The sequence below is a fragment of the Falco naumanni genome, chromosome 4, assembly GCF_017639655.2.
Source record: "Falco naumanni isolate bFalNau1 chromosome 4, bFalNau1.pat, whole genome shotgun sequence".
Taxonomy (NCBI): Eukaryota; Metazoa; Chordata; class Aves; order Falconiformes; family Falconidae; genus Falco; species Falco naumanni.
Window position 1 is genome coordinate 103,251,491 of NC_054057.1, and position 20,556 is coordinate 103,272,046.

At 39.1% G+C, this 20,556-nt stretch overlaps 1 protein-coding gene across 3 annotated transcripts in view; it reads left to right on the forward strand.

The window, feature by feature from the left end:
• ARHGEF3 (Rho guanine nucleotide exchange factor 3) overlaps nt 1-20,556 on the forward strand; it is a 135,911-nt gene that overhangs the window by 94,673 nt on the left and 20,682 nt on the right. For 2 of the 3 annotated variants that reach the window (XM_040592646.1, XM_040592648.1), the window contains one exon: nt 16,243-16,350. In XM_040592646.1, the coding sequence (XP_040448580.1) occupies nt 16,243-16,350 (108 nt within the window). Of the gene's footprint in view, nt 1-4,363; nt 4,610-16,242; nt 16,351-20,556 lie in introns of those variants that run through there. The other variant, XM_040592647.1, reaches the window with a different exon arrangement.

Consider the following 20,556-nt stretch of genomic DNA (forward strand, 5'->3'; position numbering starts at 1 on the left):
AGGCATATTTCACCAAGAAAGTAACTATGTGTATAAGTGTATATCTCTAAGTCACCGGAATGGACAGATCAAGAGCAAAAGCTCCCATAAATATGAATCACAGGAGAAATACAGTTAGTGTTTTTTCTTTCAGCTTTGCTAGTTGTAATTAAGAAAATAAATAGACTGAATTGTTGCAGCTAAGACTAGTCTTCTTCCTATAGCTGTTACAGTCAAACGCAGACCAAAACCGGGCATGGGCTGTTTCCCATCGGGAGATGGAAGAAAAGCAGAGGCAGTCAGACAGACGTTCAGAGTCTCTTACTTTTTGGCACACCAATATTTTACCAAAAATTAATTATTTATCTGATGGTTGTTTTGGTGGGGTTTTTTTAACAGCTCGGCAAAACAGATTTTGACTTCTAATAAGGAAAGCAGTCACATTAGCATATCAGGAAGAAGAAGGTAATGGAGATCTGGGTGTAGACATCACAAAATATTTCTGTTTAATCACAAATTCTGCATTTCTGCCCAAAGGCAGTTAAATGTGTTGGCAAAGATGATGTTAAAACAAAACTTAAACAAAACAACAAAACCAACTCAAAACTTTGAACAATCTATTTGTGGATTTTCTTCCTTAGGCAGAGTTGAGCTTTAGTTGATCATTTTCTATTCCACTGAACTCCTTAAAACCCACAACTTCGATGGTTGAAGATTCTTCACTTCATTGGGCTCTTCCTTATTTAAACACTTAGATTAAATGCTTCAGTTCCTTTTGCCACTGCTTAGCATAATGGCTTCTTGACTAGTCTTTAAAGGAAACAGGGTTTTTTGTTGTTGTTTTTTATTCTTTTGCCATCATATTTTGGATCTTTTGAGAAATCTTTAATCAACTGCATTTTAATTTTACAATTACTCTGATCAAAGATGTGTGGATCTCAAAGATTAGCGTAAGATGAAAAGGAATTCTAGCCACTTACGAAGATATTTTTAAGGTTCATATCCTAAATATTTCAAAGGACTTTGCCATGCAGACAGATGGTTTTGTGATAATTACTTCAGTATTAGGTTTTGAATGTGTGAAGAAACTAACTAACAGCATTGGTGTGAACAAGACAATCGCAGAATAACTCTGTCAGGGAGCTTCAGTCCTGAACCAGCTCAGTCAATAGTAGTAGGCATCTTGAGCAGGGCTTTTCACAGTTACCAAATAGTTTACTTATTTCTTCTGACAGATAAATAACTGTCAGACTAAATTGTGCCATTGGCCTAAGTAAATTAAAATACAAACAAACAAAACCCAACAAAACAAAATAAGCCCACAAAAAAACTGTTCCAGAAATAGCAGAACTGATGCATTGGTCCGCTGTGCAATCTAGCAATTAGCACTTTTTTTCTTAAATATTAGCTTATTTTTTGAAGTAGCTTGCAATTCAGATATAATTTTTATAGTGTTGGTGTAGATTTGTAGTCCAAGTATAAATTTTGGAATGAGTGGACTCACTGGCTCCAGTCTTACAAGATTCCTTAGTGGTATCACTGAAACCTTTATTTCTCCAGCTGTGTAACTGGGGTTCACTAGGGAGTCTTTCAGCCACAAGTTCATGGCTCTGCTTGAGTGTGCGTGCACACACGCAATACAGGCACTATTGATGGGCAATCAATTTGCAACCTAAATTGGTGTAGAAAGGAAATGTAAATCAGTACTGACGTAAGTCTGTAAGATCTTTCAGACTAGACTCCAAGCGTTGTATTTGATATGCAATACAGAAGGGACTCGATACCATGGCAGAACTGACTTAGTTTTGATTATGAATTCACATAGCATGCCACGGACAAATTCAGCTCTCTGGAAGAGAGAATAGTTTTAAATTGTATTATTGTGTTATTTCATTTGGGTCCAAATTTCAGTTCTAAAACTGTATTTGCACTCTTCTGGTGAAGTAAAGAAACATCCAGAGAGTCGAATGTATCCTGCTTTAGATGTTCATTGAAGTCTATTTTGTAGGTGAAGGATGCTCTGAAAGTTATTGATATGAAGGTCCTGCCTTTTTTAATGAATCTTATTCCTCTTAAAGACAGATTTTTCTCTTGTTTCTCAAGTGTGCTTAGTGAAGCTGAAGTGCATTGTCCTGATGAATGGAGAAATGACAGAACCCCTCTTCCTGGTGTATTTTTTTACGTGTATAAACCAAAGTTCATTATATCAATCTCCAAACCGGTACACTCTTGCCCTGTGTGAAGTGCTCTTAATGCTGCGAAGCATGTTACAGGATTAGAATGCTTTGAGGACAAGCCCCTGAAGGCATTTTGTCTGATTTAAGTGAAGTTGATTTTTAAAATGGTGTTAGCATACACATTTGTAAACAAACATACACAGATGGTATTTGAAGTCAAGGCTCCTTGGGCTTAAATGGTTACACAGCAGCTGCAGTGTTCTCAGGAGGTTCTTGACCATTTTATACTACCTGTGTGTATTGGTGTTTGGACGTGCTTGAAATGTGAGGAGAAACCATCCAACATTAACGGGTTGTGCTCAGAGCTATGTCATCTGAACGTCACGCTGAAGAAGACTTGCGAAAATGAATGCACGTTCATGTACATGAGATAACTGTAACTTCAGAAATCCTTAGGTAAGACAGATAGTCTTCAAATAAAATGGTGTATGTGTTTGATATTTTTTGAAATATGGAAAGGAAGGGGGCTGCAGCAAAGACTGATCTAACCTAATACCAAATCTCCAATGGTGGTCAACAGTAGATGCTTAGGGAAGAGTACAAAATAGAAATAGCTGATCATGATGTTTCCTCAAAAAACTGTCTCATTAGCCAAGAACTGTGTCTGAGAAGCTTTCTTAGCTGCAGCATCTTGTGGCAAATACTTCCGCTGTACATAACACAAAAATTGTACATAACGTGGAGAATTAGCTCCTTTTTCTTTGCTCTGAATCTGCCACCATTTGGTTTAATCTGATGCGTGGGTTTTTTCCCCCTCTGGTTGAATGCAGTGAAAAATCATTCCCTGTTGCTTTCTTTGTAACTCATGGTTTGTAGATCTTCATCACACCTGCTCTTTCTCTCTTTTCTTCTCTGAAACATCTGCTCTGCTTAACTCTCCCCTACGTGGCACCTGTTTGATGCCTTTTGGCAACGCTTTTTCTTTCAGTGAACTTTGTTGCATCCTACTGTGATGGAGATGAGGAGAGTGGTACCGCACATAACGCTCAGAATGTTCAAATGGCACATCTTCTGGAATAATTGAAGAACTAGAAGTATTGATAACTTTGGTCTAGCAGTTTTTTCCAGGAATTGCAGGATTGGGAGACTAGTGGGGTTTTTCTTTTATGAGTAGGCTGCTACAAAACAGAGGTGTCTGCATACCAGGCAGTGGGATAACGTCTCTGGCTCCACTGCAGTTGCTCTTGAAAAGGCTGAGGAGAAGTTTGAGGAAGTTACGCTTGGGATACTGGTAAAATTCAAGGAGAGTGTCCAAATGAGGACCATGCCTGCCATTTGACTAAGTTTATTCCAAAGAGATCATTGATTAACAACCTTTAGGAAGATAAATGCTTGTAGAGCCACATCCCTCATACAATCTGCCTTTAAAACCAGTTAGTTCTTTCAAACTGTATGAAGTTATTCTTGGTTGTGCTGCTTCCTTTCAGCTGGAAGTATCTTTCCCTCCTCGCCCTGTCCAGCTTCCTACTTAGTTTCCTTTTCCTTGTCTCCGTCACATGCTTTCTGTGGGATTGATCCTGCATTGCAGACAGGGCCCCTCGCGCTTCCTCTCTCTTTTCAGGGAATTTTCCCTACCTTTGTCCTAAGGTGCCCATCGAGCAGAGCGGGCACGGCTGCGCAGGCACTGCAGCGCCCAGTGAGAGCAGTTCGGCAAAAGTCTGTTTCCACTTTCCCAGCTGGTTACAATGAGGGGTGCGGGCAGGGGAGCTCTTGGGCTAAACAATAGCAACAAAAGTGGAACTTTAAAAACACCAGAAATAAACTCCTGCTTGCCAGACAGGAAAAAGCAACAACATGGGTGAATAAGAAAAGAAGAAAAAAAAAAAAAAAAGGGTGGGGTGGGTGGGTGTATGGAAAAAAATGACACGCTGCGCTGCCCGCTGGCTGCGCCGTACGCCGCGGCAGCACGGCAAGGCAGCGCTCCCGCTGCAGGCACCGTCGGTCGGGGGGTGCCGCGCCGCTCGCCGCCCGCGCCCCGCGCTCCTGCCCCGGGCAGCGGCTGTGGGGGGCGAACGGCGGCCGGTGCCGCGTGCCGCCCGCGCTCCCCGCCGCCCCGGGCGGGCCCCGCCGCAGGGGGAGGGGCGGCCGTGCCCGCGGGTTCCGCCCCACCGGGGCGGGGCTGGCGCTGCCGCTCGCTGCGGCGCCGCTGCCGGCCCGGCCTCAGCCGAGCGCGGGAGCTGCTGCGGGCCGGGGTCTCGGTGACGGAGCTGCCGGGCGGGGCGGGCTCAGCTTCCTTTCGCGTTTGGCATCGGACAGAACCAGCGGTGACCCCCGAAACCGCCCCCCCTGCGGCCGCGATGGTGGCCAAGGATTATCCCTTCTACCTTTCCGTCAAGAGGGCGAACTGCGCCTTGGAAGCGCAGGCGGTGACCAGCCCGGCTAAAGAGACGGAGGTACTTAATCGGTTTTCTTTACAGTGTGCTCTGTGCTGCTTTGGGGGACAGGAATGTGCTTTGGAAATCGGCTCCTGTGTGTAGGCAGCGGGTTTGTCCAGGCATCCTTTGCTGCCATCTCTAGATGCTGAACTTCCCTTCTGAATAAGGCAAGGAACAAAGAATCTAGATTTTTGTTATCTGTCACTTTAAGGAATTAGAATTAATCTCTTAAGCAGCTAATTGAGAAATACCTGTTTTAGATATGGAAATAATCTATATGTATTTTATTCTAGGGCTAACCATTGCTTACAAACTGTTAAACTTACACGGGAACTGGGAGGGGATCTGGAAAACAGTGCCTTAAAGCATCACCTGTCTTTTCCTCATTAGTAATAAAGCAAGAAGTTAATCCGATAATGCAGTTAACTAAAAACTCTTCCCTGTTAGCACACTGACTGCTCTATTTCTTAAAAATCATGAAATCCTTTGAAGCAGCATCAAAAAATCTTATTCATTAGCCCAAACTCAACATATTAATTTGCAACATACTCATAAATGGTGGAATGTTTCAGGAACAAATGTTTGTGAAAGACTGAAATATTTGATACTTCAGGCTAACGTTGCTTGTGTGCTTCTGTCTGGCTGCACTGGAGGAAGGATTAAATTTCTCTCTGGAAGTTTTTATCACCTACGTATATAGCTTCTTCATTAGTCTTGTTTGCAGAGGAACTTGAAGACAACTAAAGAAACTGGGTTTGTTTAATACAGCTACATCAAAGATTAATTATCTCCAGCAGTTCAATGGGTCTAAAGTAAAAGTAACATAAGCCAAGTGACTGTTTAATCATGATGTTTAAGCTAAGAACTGATAAGGAGATGCTGCACTCTTGCTTTTCAGGGTACCTTTTACAAAAAAGGATTTAATTTATCGCAGTTGACAAAAGTGGAATTGTTTTCAACTCTCTGTTTTTGGAAAATAACACCCTGAGTGTGTGTGTATACGTGCATCTATGGAAAACACAAGTTGTTGGTTATTTTACTAACTGTGATATTAAAGAAACATGAGTTTAGCTTTTACTGCATGAAGGGTTTCCCGTGAATGAACAGGATTGTTAAATCTGAAGTGCTGGAGTGTCGCTCTCTTACAGTTAGGAAGGACGGCTTGATTATATTCAAATTTCAAAGTAAAAGTGTCGATGAAAGCTGAGCACATGAGGAAGTATCTAATAGCAGATGTGATCAATCAAAATTACAATGTGCAAACAGTTGGTTTTGATTTATCATCTTTTGGTTTGTGTTTTATACAAATAAGAAAATGTATCCTATGCTTTTGGGCTGTTTCTGAGAGTATGATGGACTTATGTCGTTCTGAAAAATAAACTTTTTGTCTTAGGAGGATATGGGAAGACCACCTGGCACTCCAAGAATTTGGTTAAGGAAGTAGAAAGAAACGACTCTTTGGGGAAAAAGGCATTATCAGGATAGATGTATACAGCCTGTTTCTTTGAAGTCTGTCAATACCGGGGGGTGGAAAATCCACGTTTTATCTCGAGCTTTAATTTTAAGCTGTTCTTCCACCCTTCAGTATTTACAAGACAAAGTGATTGAGCGCCTTCTACCACAATTTCGTGTTATTACACCAGAATGCTAGTTTGCAGTGTGGGGGTTATGAATCTCTGGCTTTGAAAACCTGAGTTTCATTTTAATTATTAGCACGTGGAGTTGGTTCGTTTATTTAATAACCTAACTGGTACATATGTATGTTGATATATGTGGAATACAACCGATTTTCTGCTATATAGATGCTGATTTTTGGTTTTAAATCGGAGCTCATGATTATAAAATATTTCCTCTGACTTTACTAACAATAATCTTTGTTTGTTTTGAAAAAATACAAAATATAGCCTGGAAGATCAAGTATAATAGTACTTACATGGGATGAAATTCAGCAAAAATCTTGAGCATATACTGTATTGCTGAAGTTTTCCCAAATTTCCAGCTGGAGGTCTCTAGGTAACAAGCTGAAGCTTGCTGACAACAGATTTAATTTTTTCTTATTCTTGAGCTTCACTTGGAGCCAGAAAAGCAGCCGTGAAAAACTAGGGATGTTTTTCAAGAACAAGTCAATGGCACAAACAATAACAGAGGTTTTCTACTTAGTTCTTTCTTTAAGCCACACCAACTTCCTTGTTATAAGCTCCGTAGAGGTAGCACAGTCACAAATGAAACGTCCAAATGTATGTGTACAGTAAAACACTGGATTATGAGAAAAGGTTAGTGTACCTCTAGTCAAAGTGCAATTATCATCGATCTTTCTAAGTGCAGTTTAAGGGCAATAAAACACCGCTAAGCTGGAGGAGTGAGTTAATATAGGAACTATAAGGCCTTTATATATATATATCATTGCATACCTCACATAAAATATCATAGTGCAACCCTAGATGTGAACGGTACAGAGGTGTTGGGCTTTTTCCAGCTTTTTCATAATTCAGAAATAGAGGCCATTAGTAAAACTTATAATTTGCTTGAATTAAGATATAAGAAGCCCCAGGTCTTTCCCAGTAACACATACCATTGTCTATGTTTCACTGGTTAAAGCAACTCCTTTATCACCCCCTCTAAAGGGAACAAAGTGAGGCACAGCCAGTGGATGGGCAGCAGGTAAGAAAAGAGCACGCACAATCACAGATTAGGTGTAAAGGTCTGAACGTGAAGATGTGGGAAGGAAGACGTGAATTTGTCAGAGTAAGGATGTTCTGTTCTGCTGCACAGGATCTAACACAGTGTCTGGGTTCAGGCTCTAAAAACTTCAACAGTGACATAGGATTCCTTTGCATCTCCGGTGTGTTGTAGGTCTGCTTACATGTCTTACGCTGCAGAAATCTTAGACCAGGGATTCCGGGCTGTTTGCAGTCTGTCTTGTCTTCTGATAGCCTCACCAGTTTGATGTGCAGGAGGTCTAGGCTTCCTCTTGCTCAGGACTGTTTAATTCAGCATGGTTTGTGCAGGAGGGCTAACCTGAAGGGTAACCCACAGGCTTCTGGGTTGTGGCACATCATTAACTTGAGAACCAGGCATGGAGCCAGAGGGAAGGGGGCCAAAAGATTATGAGATAAGCTGCAAGTCATGAATTTTCTTTGATCTTCACAAATGTATGCATTTTGCTTGTAATGAAATATGGTCAAGTTGCAGTTTTGATGTATTTCAGGTAAGTTCATGTGCAGTGTGACTGCAGTGAGCTAAACGTGGAAACATGTCAAACCTCCCCCCTCCCCGGAATTGTTGATCTGTTACACTTAATGGCAATTTGAAACAAACAGCTTGCCTTTATTTTTCCATTCAGTAACTCACCGTATGACGTCTGCTTGTTAAGTGGCAGTCCAGCTTCATATTCAGTTTGTTCCAGAATGGAAAAGGTCTGTCTTAGGTAGGCTGTACAAGCAACTTCTAATGAGAGGAAATGCAGAATTTAATCAACTCTGTTAGTTGTCTAGGTTTTTCAAAGTTTCTGTTGCTTGTGTTGATTTACCTCAGTCTGAGGTTTTTCTGTTAATTGGCCTTCATTTCTGAACTTCTGGCAGATATATTGATTACTGGACATTGCAGACAAATGATCAGTCAAGATAGCTGGATGCAACTTGCCCTTATGCTGCTGATGCTTCAGTGGTTGTGTCTTGCATATGGCAAATGAAACCTGAGGTCTTAAGGGTGGTGACAAATGAGGGCAGCCTGTTTGCTGCAAAATGATGCGATAGCGTGTTGCAAGCTTCAACTGATAGTCTTTGACTGAGAATACCACTTCTTTATATGGCTTTTCATTGTACCCTGACCATCATTTCAGGTGCTCTTCTTTATTTATTACACTGTGATTAAAACAAAACGTCTTGGGACTTTGCTTTATTTGCTTGCTGGTTTTGCAGAGACTGGCTGAGGAGGAATAACAAACCTCTCCCTGCTCCCATCAGAGTGCAGGTGGTGGATGGAAACTTATGGATTTGAAGGACACTTGTATCACTGTTACACAATACACACAAATTAGTGGATTATCAAGTTGCCTTTATGTATCATTTTACTTAAATCACTTAATAAATTCTTCTTGCAATGCTGACAGTTTCAGTAGTGGGATACCTCTCCCAGTTTAGGATGCATTTGAGTGAATGGTTACAGTTACCTTTGTGCAACACTGAACTATACTTGGAGCTGCTTTAGTCACATGCTTTTTTTCTTGACAATCAGCTTCAGCTCTAGAAGAGTGAATGTTCTAGAATTTCCCAATCAGAATATTTCTAAGATACTATGAAGCAAAGGCAAATTTTCTGCTTTTTCGAGTATTAAAAAAAAATAAGTCTTTATTAGTGCCAATAACAATTGCGAATGTTTTTCCAGTTTTAGATTTGTTTCTCTGAAAGTGCAAAAAGCCCGAGATGTCTGGCTTAATTTATTTTTAGGTTAAATGTTTGCTGTATTAAGAGAGGCTGTTGTAACATAGGTTGTTTTTTCTATTTTAACCTTTTTTGTTTGTTTTGGGTTTTTTATCCTGCTGAAGGTTAAATACTGATAACATCCTGTGGAACAGAGCTTGAATGTGTTTTTTTATTAAACTCCAAGTTTTGGGGGCATTTATTAGAACTGTTTAATCTTAGGCCAATTTAACTAGTAGCAGACTAATAAAAATAATAATGTTGGGCTTCCTGCCATGACAAATGTTGACTTACCCTTATAAAGTTGACTAAAAACTAATAACCTTTAAAGTATAGGAGTATGGAAATTTAGCCAGTTACATGAAGTCTGAAACAGAGTGGTCCTGTTTTAGTTTGCTGACACTGCTTGTGAATTAGGTTTGAAACAAAGGTTACTGTACTGTTTCAATTTATAGTGTCTTCTATTTATTATACTGTTAAATCTTTTGAGACTAATTTAAGTTAAAACATTTTGTACTAATGAATGCTGCAATAGCACAGAATGAATGCTTTGGGTATCTGTTTGTCTTGGTTCACAAATAGAATGTATATCAAAAGTGGGGGGGAAAAATAACCAGCATATTTTTTTCTAAAATGCCAAGAAAGTTAGTGACCCCAAATCCAGAATTACTACTGTAAATAATTATCTCAGAACTTGTTGAACTCCAGTAGGTTAGGACGTTTTTAACAATCTGCTGATTTCAGCTGTTCTGTATGTAAATTGAGAGAAGGTTAGTTTGCCTTTGAAGGTAAATGGCGTAAATTCTAATATTCTAAGATGCTAAGTTCCTGTACCGGTTTTCACATCACATTTGTTTCCTGGCTTGCCTTAAAAGTCTCCATAAATTCCTTTTGTTGAGTTTGTTTTTAACTACAGTCAGAAAAATCAACACAATGGGGTCACAGTAGTGCTGCATGTGGGCTGAGGACACAACCATAATGACCCCTGAGGGAAATATTTTCCCTTGTTTGTCAAATTCAGCACCAGTTCTCCACGACATGGAGGCTGTTGTTGAAGTTGCTGATAAGAGATGGGAGAGTCGGTGGAAAAAGAATCATACCAGCAGTGAACTTACGTTTGCTTTTACCCTTCACTGGGAGGAAATTACTGGCTAAGCGGTCAGGAGGATAGAGTGAAAGAATTTTGCAGTAAGTACTGAAGCAAATGAAGACCTTTTATACGGTACCCAGACTACTACTCAGTGCCCTTCAGTATGTGTTATCCAGGTCATTGGTTCTGCTGTTCTTAGGGCAATGTAAAGGGAGCCTGGCTTAGTTCTTTTTGTTTCCTTTCCTTAGGTTTGTTAGAAAACTAAAACCAATATTTTGCTAGAGTAATTCATACATCAAAGTGTGATAATTAAGCTATGGGTGGCCTTGTTGAAAGACAACGTATAGGAAATGAATCAGTATTATTGAATGGATTTAACTCACTGACATTCTGATTTGAACTTTTGGGAAATTTCATTTTTAACATATACTAGTATAGAAAAGAGTGGGTTTATGTTGTGGATGAAGAGCACAAGGAGTGTTAGCTTCTTCCCCTAAGTAGCCTCCTAAAAGCTTTTGTATCTGTGTAGTGTGTTATTGGATAGAACTTATCCAATTATTAGGTGCCAGTTTCACTAATGAAGAAACAAAAATAACATCAACTTAGCTGTCAGTACATTGCAACTAATGTAAGTGCCTGATTCTTCAAAGGATGTTCTGCGTTAACATGCTTCCGTGGCTGTGAATGCTTAGCTTGCCCCAGGAGCAGGTGCTGCATGCTAAGATTCAGGCTTTTAAATGGTAATTCTTGTGCATTAGAAGCAAAAATGATACGCAAGTTATCTTTTTGCCAAGATGATGTCATTTTGAAGTGACCATATCGCGGTTTTAAAAAGTGACGTCTCATTCAGTTGCAAGGCAAAAAGGCTGAAATTGTACTGAAGAGGGAGCTGGCAGAGGTTACGCAGGAGAGTAAGGCTTCCTGGTAGCGCTACAGCTGAAGCTGCTTGCTGTATGCATTTCCCAGCTTTCTGACAGCAGAAGCCTAATTTTGGGGCAGCTATACATTAAAAGCTAGAGCTTTCCTCTTACTTAGTAGTCTAAACCATTAGGTTAGAGCTTAATATGTAGAAGATGCTAGAAATAAAGTTGTTCGTGTGTGTGTGTGTATATATATATATATGACCTACAGGATAAATTACAATGAAGAAGCAACTTAGAGCACTGTGTCATTCATTCCATATTGGAAGAGTGGTAAGGCACGGTATTTTTGAAACATCTTATCTGATAGTTTCCCTTCCTAAATTGGTGATAATCAGTGATTATGCCATTGTGATTAATCTTTCTTCCTATGAATTCCTCAGAAAAGTGTATGATAAAAATATACTCTATCAGAAGGACATAGTAGTTGTTTGAAATGTCCGCTGGTTTCCAGAAGCATCCAGATTTTGGATGCACATTTTCTTCTTTTATCAGTTTGTTCCCAGTTTCAAGAGTTCTTTTTGAGGCTGCATATATATATACACAGTACTTCCAGCTTGAATTTCTTGCTCTCTGAATTCAAATGTTACCAAAGTCATCTTGAGTTCAAATATACAGCTCCTTCCAAAAGCCATCTGCTCTTTGTTCTAGCCTAGTCAGGTATCAATTTGACTTCACTTGACTGTTCAGCCTTTGAAGTTCCTGCACTCATGTTTCCCTCAGCTTTACTTACCCTTATATCAAATTTAAAGCTCTGTCAGATTAACAATACTTGTTCACATATACCAGCTCCAAATTTTGGAAACTCTGCCAAATTGTAGACTGGATCTTTTATTTCTTAACTTCCCGTATTGTTTTGGCAAGCCTTCGTGACTCTGAAAATGCAGTCTAACATTTATTAATTTCAAAACTCTGGAATTATTTTTTAATGTCAATATTAACTGTAAAAGGTGAAGGAAAACATTGCGGTACCTGAAAGTTTTTTGTGTCATAATTTGGCACAATTCCCAGTTTGGACAGGTGATGGTTGTTCCAAGTGGATCCAGCCACTAAATATTCTCTCAGTCCCATTTGCTTCTAAGTTCCCTGAACTGAGAGGGGAGAGAAGGAGGAGTGATGACTTGGGGTAGCTCTGCGTCTTCTGAACACACTCAGAGGTACAGACCTTGAATTTGATGTTTGTTCTACCTGGACATTATGTCCTTACTGGAGCCTTTTCATGCTGGACAGACACTGGATTCACACCATTCTGTGTTCCCCGTGCTTAGATTCATACCACATAAGATTTTATGATTATGGGACCCATGGTTAAGTGGAAAATCTGAGATCTTTTTCAGAGACAAGTTAGTAAAAGAACGAACACGTGTACTAGGAATTCCTAACCTCAAGCAGTTTATTCTTTTAAAAATAAATAAATAAAATTGAAGAGGCTAGGGAAGCAGCATCTGGAATGCAGCTCCCTGATCTTACTGGACTATATGTGCGAGTGCAGGTTCTGGTCAGGATCTCTGGGTAAAGCAGAACAGTTCACACACTCTTCTCTTTCCATTTGATCTGTTGGTTGTGAAGAACAGAGCCCTTGATGAGAAGAGCAACCATCTGTTTAAAACTTACTTTTTTTATGTACTCGACTCTGAAATTTTTTCCTGTCCAGATCATCGGTCTCAATAGTTTGTTCAGCTTCTGGAGGGGTGACACGGCTTGAGAACGAGGGTATTGGTGAAAGGTGTAGACCATGCAACAGAAACACTGTGCTCGAGGGTTTAACACTTTGAGTATTACTCTCTAACAGTTCCAGAATTGCTCTGGTAGTGCTGTATTTTCATTGTACAGTCAAAGCCTTACCTGTACAAACTTCATTATTCCACAGTGGAGGGGGTAACTCGGTGCTGATTGCTCTTGTCATCTCCCTCAGAGATGTCTACCACCACCTCGGAACAATAAGGTTTGATGAGCTTTTACTTCCAGCTAGGTATCTTAACTTACCAGGCACTTTCTAATACAGGGTGAAAATCACATTAGAAGTATTTAGAAAGCTTTCCCCATAATTAAGAAATTACGATTAACAAGATTTACTTTCAGAACTCATTGGCAAGGTGTGAAGTCTCAGCCTTCTGAAATTATCTTAAATCTATTGGAGAAAATCCTGTAATAATGCTGATCTCTTTCAATAAAATTGAATTCCTAATTTGTACTACATATTTAGCTGTTTTGAATTCTGATCAAATTTTTCAGTGTGAGGTCAGAATATGAGACACTGCATGAGGAATTCAAAATGGGGTGCTGACCCAGAAGGGTAGGACCTCTGCAGGCACAACTTCACAACCCGTTACCCAACTTTCCTTCGACTGCTGGGAGACGTGCTGACCTCTGCTGGCTCACAGCAACAAAGAAGAGATTAATGTTTTTCTGATTCTGGCTGAAACTCTCTTTGGAGTTCTTCGTCTTTAACATAAATTTCTGTTTTCAGTAAGGTTTTGCAGCATGAACGTTAGTAACAATTACACTGCCATAGCATTTTTCTGCTGGAAACGGATGGGGGAGTTTTAAAAGGCTGGGGGGAAGTTCTGCTGTGTTCCCCTGGAACTGTAGGCATCCTTGCTTAGGAGACAGTGCAGGATTCAGAGAGCCTTGGGGCTGTGTGATGCAAAGAAGGGGAAATCATATTTCTTTTTTTCACTTCCTCTCACTCTCCAAGAGAAAGAAGTTGTTTTCCATTCTTTTTAGGCAGGCTGATTTTCTCTGAAGTTATTTGATGCTGTGCATCAGTTTTCACAGCTGCCTGAGGTTTATGTGCCCCACACAGCAGATCTAATTAGGTCCTGGTCTGTGTGCTTAGCCTGCAGGCTTTGGGTAGTAATTTATAAACTTTACCTGAAGTCATGTACGCAGTATTGGGAGGTTTTCAAAGAAGGATAAGACTGGCTTGCTGTTCCTTACTTAGTTTTAAACAGTGTTCAGGAAGTTTCATTCAAGTTTTTTGCAACACACTCAAAATGCTGCAGAGATGCAGTGAAGTATATTCACTTCTTTAGTGATTTCATTTGCTGTCAGTAGACTCCTCAGAAAATTATCCAAGGGCTTTTGGGCTTAGTTCTCTTATAAGCTAAGTCTGAAAGACTGCAAAATTGTGAATAGTTTGCAGTGTGTGTGGAAAAGACCTGTAAGACTATGGAGAGCATTTAACTTTCAGAAAGCAAGATATGGCTATGATGTTGTATAGATCAAATTTGTGCTTTTTTGCATGAGTTTTGTCTTTTGACTAAAGAACATACACGTAGCAGCAAGGTTGTAAGATAATAGAAAGGATACAGCAGTCAAGAAGGGAGAAATCTTTTCTATTAAACCTAATCCCCCTCTCCCTGTCTTCTGGAAAGTCTTGATTTTCCAGATTTTGCTTTTGGGGTGTGATATTTATGCCCAAGTTATCTTTGCTGCTGAGGGAGAGCTGCTAGCAAAAGCTGTGCTGCTGGCACAGCACTGCCCGACTCTGTCTGGGACTTCATGTCCTTTCACTGCAGTGCAGCAGGATTCATAACAAGCAGGCTCTGCCACGGGATATTATTTGTGCACCAGGACCAGCATTCTGAATAATCATAAAAAAGAAACAGGGATGGCTGAGCCACCAGGTAGAAAAGAATTACAGTGGCATTTCAAAGACTTTTTTTTTTCTTTTTTTCTTTTTTAGGGAGTGGGGGGAGGGGAGCAGGGAATGGTGATGGTGATGCTGTAGATAAGTATGCTAGTGGTGCTGCAATGACGTAAAAAAAAAATACTCCTTCAAAAACATCTCAAAGACATGGTTGCTGAAAAGGAAGGAATATGAATAGCAATGCAACAGTGAAGACAAGGATGTAACTTGACTTAGGCTCCTGAAATTCTTTAATGCCAGGTTTCTTGTGTGGTGGAATATGTTATTTTTGCTAGAGGGTTAAACACTTTGTCCCTCATCTCAGCTGCCATTTATGGATTTCCAGGTCTGCCTGCTGAGAAGTAAATTAAATATGTAGCTGCTTCTCACTTTTCCTCTGTTGCTGTACTAACAGAAGAGAATTTTTCTTGCCAGTAACACAGATGATGGTTATCGCTGCTGAAATTTATTATTTTTTGGAATCAGGGAGGATGACAAATCAGCATTATTTCCAGAAGGATTTGGATTTCTGAACAAAAGGATAATAAGCCTGCTTCATTTTCTTAAAGCTATGTCCGGGAAATTGGAGGCATAGCAAGCCTGCACAAACTTTATAAGCATGGCTGAAAGAGAAAGATGCACTGCTTTAGGATGTCCTTGAAATATGATGTTGGATGGGTTTTTTAACTTCACTTCGAAGGTTTGGCTCTTTTTCTGTCAAAAGTTGCCTTTTGCATGTGCTGTTCAAGATCCATTAAATGTCAGATGGAGGTTAGGAAGCCAAGGGTAACTGTTCTATTTTATGTATTTATAATCACCTTTTTCTTGTGTTAACGATTTCTGTTAGCTTTTCTTTTTAAAATCTGCAGGACAATTGGCATATTATATTGAAGTATATTTATTACTATAAGCACTGTTAAAAGTATATATGACAAGGAAAATATTTAATTGAATGCTTTATGGTAGATTTTAGTTTTAAATTTCCTTTCTACTTTATGCAAAATTAAATATATGTAGACATGTTATAAATGTATTTGCCCATATATGTAAGTATTTCCATAGGAACGTGCACTCAAAGGACAATTACAGTTAGAGATTTATGTCTAAATTATATTTTCTGGAATAAAATACATTTAACTGAACAGTCACATGCTGACAGTGCCAGAGTCAGAGAAATGGATGGAGTTGTTTTTATTTAAAGTATTCCTTTCAATGACAAGATTATCATAACGTGCATTAGCTGCAGAGCACTGCTGAAAGATTCTCTTTTGAGTTAATACAATAGAATAATGTAGTCTTTCTTTACCTTCCTCCCTTCCCCTGCTCCCAGCCGTGCCAACTTCTCCATCATTACATTTTTCAGGTGTTTCCAGGATCTGTATGTAGCAGCCAAGAGTAATCTGTCATTGTCAGCTTTTAAAACGGCTATTGTTTATTTACTGCTCTAATTACATACCAAATTTAGAGACTTGCTTTTTACAAATGCTTTCTTAGGAAAATCAGCAAAACTGTTCGCAATGCTTATCTGATTATGCTCACGCTCCCCCCATTTTTTTCCCTTTCCCTTGTCCTCCTCCCCTTACTCGCAGGAGCCCAGTAACAAACGGGTCAAGCCTCTTTCCAGAGTTACATCACTGGCGAGTCTCATTCCTCCTGTACGAGCCACTCCATTGAAGCGGTTCAGCCAGACACTTCAGGTAACTGCAGGGAACACATTGCTGCATTAAATTGCATTGCTAAGAGAGGAATGAATACATACTGACAGTTTCTTCTAGGGTTAGCATGGGAATGGGAACGCCTGTGTATGCACACTCACCACTGTAATGCACCAAACAGGTTTAGGCAACCTCGGACTACAGAGTCACTCAATTTAAACTCAGAACTCTCACCTCAAAAAACCACTTCTGTCCAGAAGATTAATGTTTTTTAATTACCAGTAAGAAAACTATTGCACCTGTAGCATATAAAAGTTGTTATACTAAAGGATTATGATTGCTTTTTACATTTGATGAACAGAATTTTCCATTACACTTGCTATTAATTTTGGTTGGTTTCTTTGAAAATTTTATTTTTGGTATAGTTAGTCATGTAGGACTGCTAAATTTCCTTCTGTGTGGTGAACTTTGACCTTGCCCAAACAAAAGAGTTAGTGAATAATTGGAAAAACGCCATTTTCCAAAGCTGCTGCTGAAAATTAATAAAGGGCAAGCAGATTTTAAACGCAGTTTAGAAATTAAATGATTTTGTAGTTGCAGTTTCTGTATTGTAGATTAGGTGTGCAATATTTAACATACTTAGAGACTAATGGGACTTTAGTTTATAAAGTATTTGTGCCTCCAGACCTAGAGACTGCAAAACATTTGGGCACTCGGCTCCTAACGGTTATCATGAGAGGCAAACAGTTGGGAGCAGCAATATTGCTGTGGATCTGGCCTAGAAAGCCAGACTGTTTCCTCTTTAAAACAATTTATGTAAGAAGGCCTGTGTAAGATCTAAAGAATATCATTTAACAAGCCTAATTTCTTTGATGAGAGGAAATATAAAAATACCTTGAATATATTAAAAATGTTATTTAATCAAAATTGGCTTAAATTTAGAGCATTACTGGTGTTATCTGCTAATCGCAAAGGAAGAAAGAAATAAAGCTATACAGCTAGGAGTCTTAGGACAAAGAAATATTAACTCATGGGAAAGAACTCCCATTTCTCTGTAGCAGTAGTTACCTAGAAAACAGATATTAGAGGGTAGCTTTAACATTGGTTTTCCTGTGTTTGGTTCCTGCAGTTTTGAAAGTGCAGACATCTGCATGGAAAAGCTGCGCGTGTGGGATGGGAGGAAAGGCAACACGGCTGCACTCCCCTCCCTCTGGGTTGGAGCCAGAAGGTGTATTATAGCGTGACTAGCGCAGAGATGCCTGTGTTCCCTGGGGTGTATAAATCTCCTCCGTAGTCTGCCTCCAGGAAAAAATTGACCCGACTCTGAAAGGACTACATTAGTTCCAGTTGTGAGGAGTGTGGAAAGTGAATTAATTTTTGGCTAAAGTGCTTCTGAGCACGGCACTTCCCTTTCCACAGCCTTAGACAGCTGTTGTCCTCATTTAAGTACCTATGCTATCATTCTGTAGCGAATGCCTTTGAGACTGGGTTGTCCAGTACAATATTGTATTTAATAAAATTTGATTTAGACTATCTGAAACAAACTATCCTTTCATGCATGTAGTAGCAGCTTCCCAAGGTGAGAGCTACGTAAATGTTTCTCAGGGCAAATTTTGACAAAAATAGAAAACAGTGTCTTTCTCACAAGTCTTACTTTTGCAAGCATTTCTGTCTTGCTCTTTCATACTGATTATAAGAGTATATTTTAATTAACTGTCTGCTTCTTAGATTAAACAGCAGATTAATCAGTGATGTCGTTCATACTACCTCCTCTAAGTAACTATGTGCTTGAAGAAGCTGTGATGAGAAATCAGCCTGCATGTTCTCCAAATCCTAGGTCTGAATCCATTTCCAAGTGATGGATGCTGGTGATGACTCTCAAAACTGCCTTCAAAGCTGGCTGGAAATTGACTTCTTACCTGGTTTTGTCAGCAACAATAGAATAGGGGAAAAAATTACTGACCTCCTTATGCTGAGGAGCCCCATTTGGAATTATTTAGAAATGTTCTGGGAAGCATGTATAGCTTTTTTACTTTATTATGTACTGCCATAGCTGTCGCTGTGCCTTGTGGAACAGTATAGAGCAGGATTTTTGTCAAGGTGTAATATCTGTAAAAAGAACAATGTTGATCTTTCTTTTTTTGAACTTTTATGTATCATCATTTGAAGTTATTTCAGTCAAAACCCATGTTTCTCCTTGCATTGCTGCTAGATGTTCTCTATGTGTAAAATGAAGAAAACTATCATCTCCACAACATCCAAAACAAACAGCTTCTTCCCCTGGAAAAAACAAAGCAAAGCCAACAGAACATCCATCCCAAAAGACCACTCCAACAGCATCAATAAAAGGAATTAGAACATTCTGAGTTTCCTTTATGGCGTTTCAAACAAACCTTCTTATATATTCTTTCTGTGTGGAAGATACATGTAAGAGGAAAAAAAAAAAAAGTTGATTGTGCATAAATTTCCTTACCTCTGTACATGTAACTTCTGCTTTATATTAATGGACTTTCTGCACGCAGGTTGAAGACAAACACCTCTGTGTGTGAGATCTGTGTAGTGCCTTTTAAGACATGTTTTTAGCAACTTTTCATGTTCTGCATGTTTTATTGATTATAGAGGTATTTGAATTTTTTTTGCGTTGTCTTAACTTTACTACAGTTTTCCACATTATTCTCAATACTTTTCCACAAGGATTCCAAGTAACAAAACACATGAAGTCTTTCCAGCTGTCTTTCTGTTGGTTGGTGTGGAGGTTTTTTTTGGTGGTGTGGGGTTTTTTTTTTGGTTTGTTTGTTTGTTTTTTTTACTAGAGCACTGCAGACTGACTAATATAATGCTGTTAGCTTCATCTCTGACAGAGTCTGTCTCTGTATCTGCAGGATACCAAATGCTGAGCAGGTATTCTTATTTGCTTATTCACCTGGAAAACCACTTTATTTCTTAGCTGTATTTTCAGTCTGCATTAAGCTAGACTAATGAATATGATGAACTGCTTGTTTTTGCTTGGTCTTACAGCTGTGCTGTTCAACATAAAAGCTGAAAACAGGATCAGCTGTAGAGAGAAATTAAAGTCTGGGTAGTTTCCTCTGCAACTTCAGTTTTTATCAGTGTGTTTTGAATTTAATTAGGGAGTCCAAATTACTTATATCTATCTTAGGACACTGGAAATTTCTAAAAATCCCTAAGAAGAAAACTTTTGAACATCAGTTCTGAATGCTAGGACTTTGATCTGTAGTGACCTTTTCCCAGTACATGAAGCTGTTTGCTTTACTGCAACTGAAATTAAGGTTTGTTAATTGCATGAATTAACATCAGTAACACATAGACCCTTCATAGTAACAGTCTTGTAACAGCCAGTAAACAGTAAAAGCTGTTAAGTGTTGTAACAGCCAGATAAACAGAGTAAACAGAATCAGGGGTTGTGACTGGGTTCTTCCCCATCTCCATTAGTTTTTGGAATTACATGAAAACATTAATAATCCCAGATGGGCATTATTTTTAACCAGTATGCTGGACATGTTTTTTTAAGGAAGCAGAAACTAGGAAAATATTTTTAAAAGAGTGGAGACGTAGAGATGCTGTTTTGACATTCCTGTAATTCCTTCATGGGATTCTGGCTGATTCCCCCCCCCAGGAAGTGCCAACCAAAGATACCATCAGAGTACCTTTAAATTTATCTTTTCAAAAATTCTGGTAGAACTTCAGTTTAGCCCTCTATTCTGCTAAACTGAAATGGATCTATTTATTTGCAAAAATACAGGTAAAGTAGTAGAATTGAGATGTTTAAACTGATGTTGTACATTTATCATAAACTATCAGAGAGTTTTGTTGAAATAAACTATTTGGGGATTTTTTTTAGTTAGACTTATATATATGAAGTTTACATCTCATTTTGGCATTAAATAATATTTATGCTATTGATAAAATAATCCTAGTGATATATTTGTTTCTCTCTTCATAGCTTTACAAGCTAATTTCTGCAACGCATATACAAAGGGCAAGACAGTATGTTAAAATAAGCTTGGATTCAACACTGAAGTCTCTGGTTCCCAGCCTAACTAAATCTTGGTGTACCAGGATAAGTCAGTGTTTTTGCTTGTGCTGTTTTAGTGTATAAAAGAAGGAAACATGCCAAAGAAGCCTTACTCTCAAAGTGAAATTTGTCCTCATTGTTTAATAACATCTCAAAACATTTTTGTCCCTTTCTACTAATAAGTACCCTCCACCCAATGTTCCTTATTAATA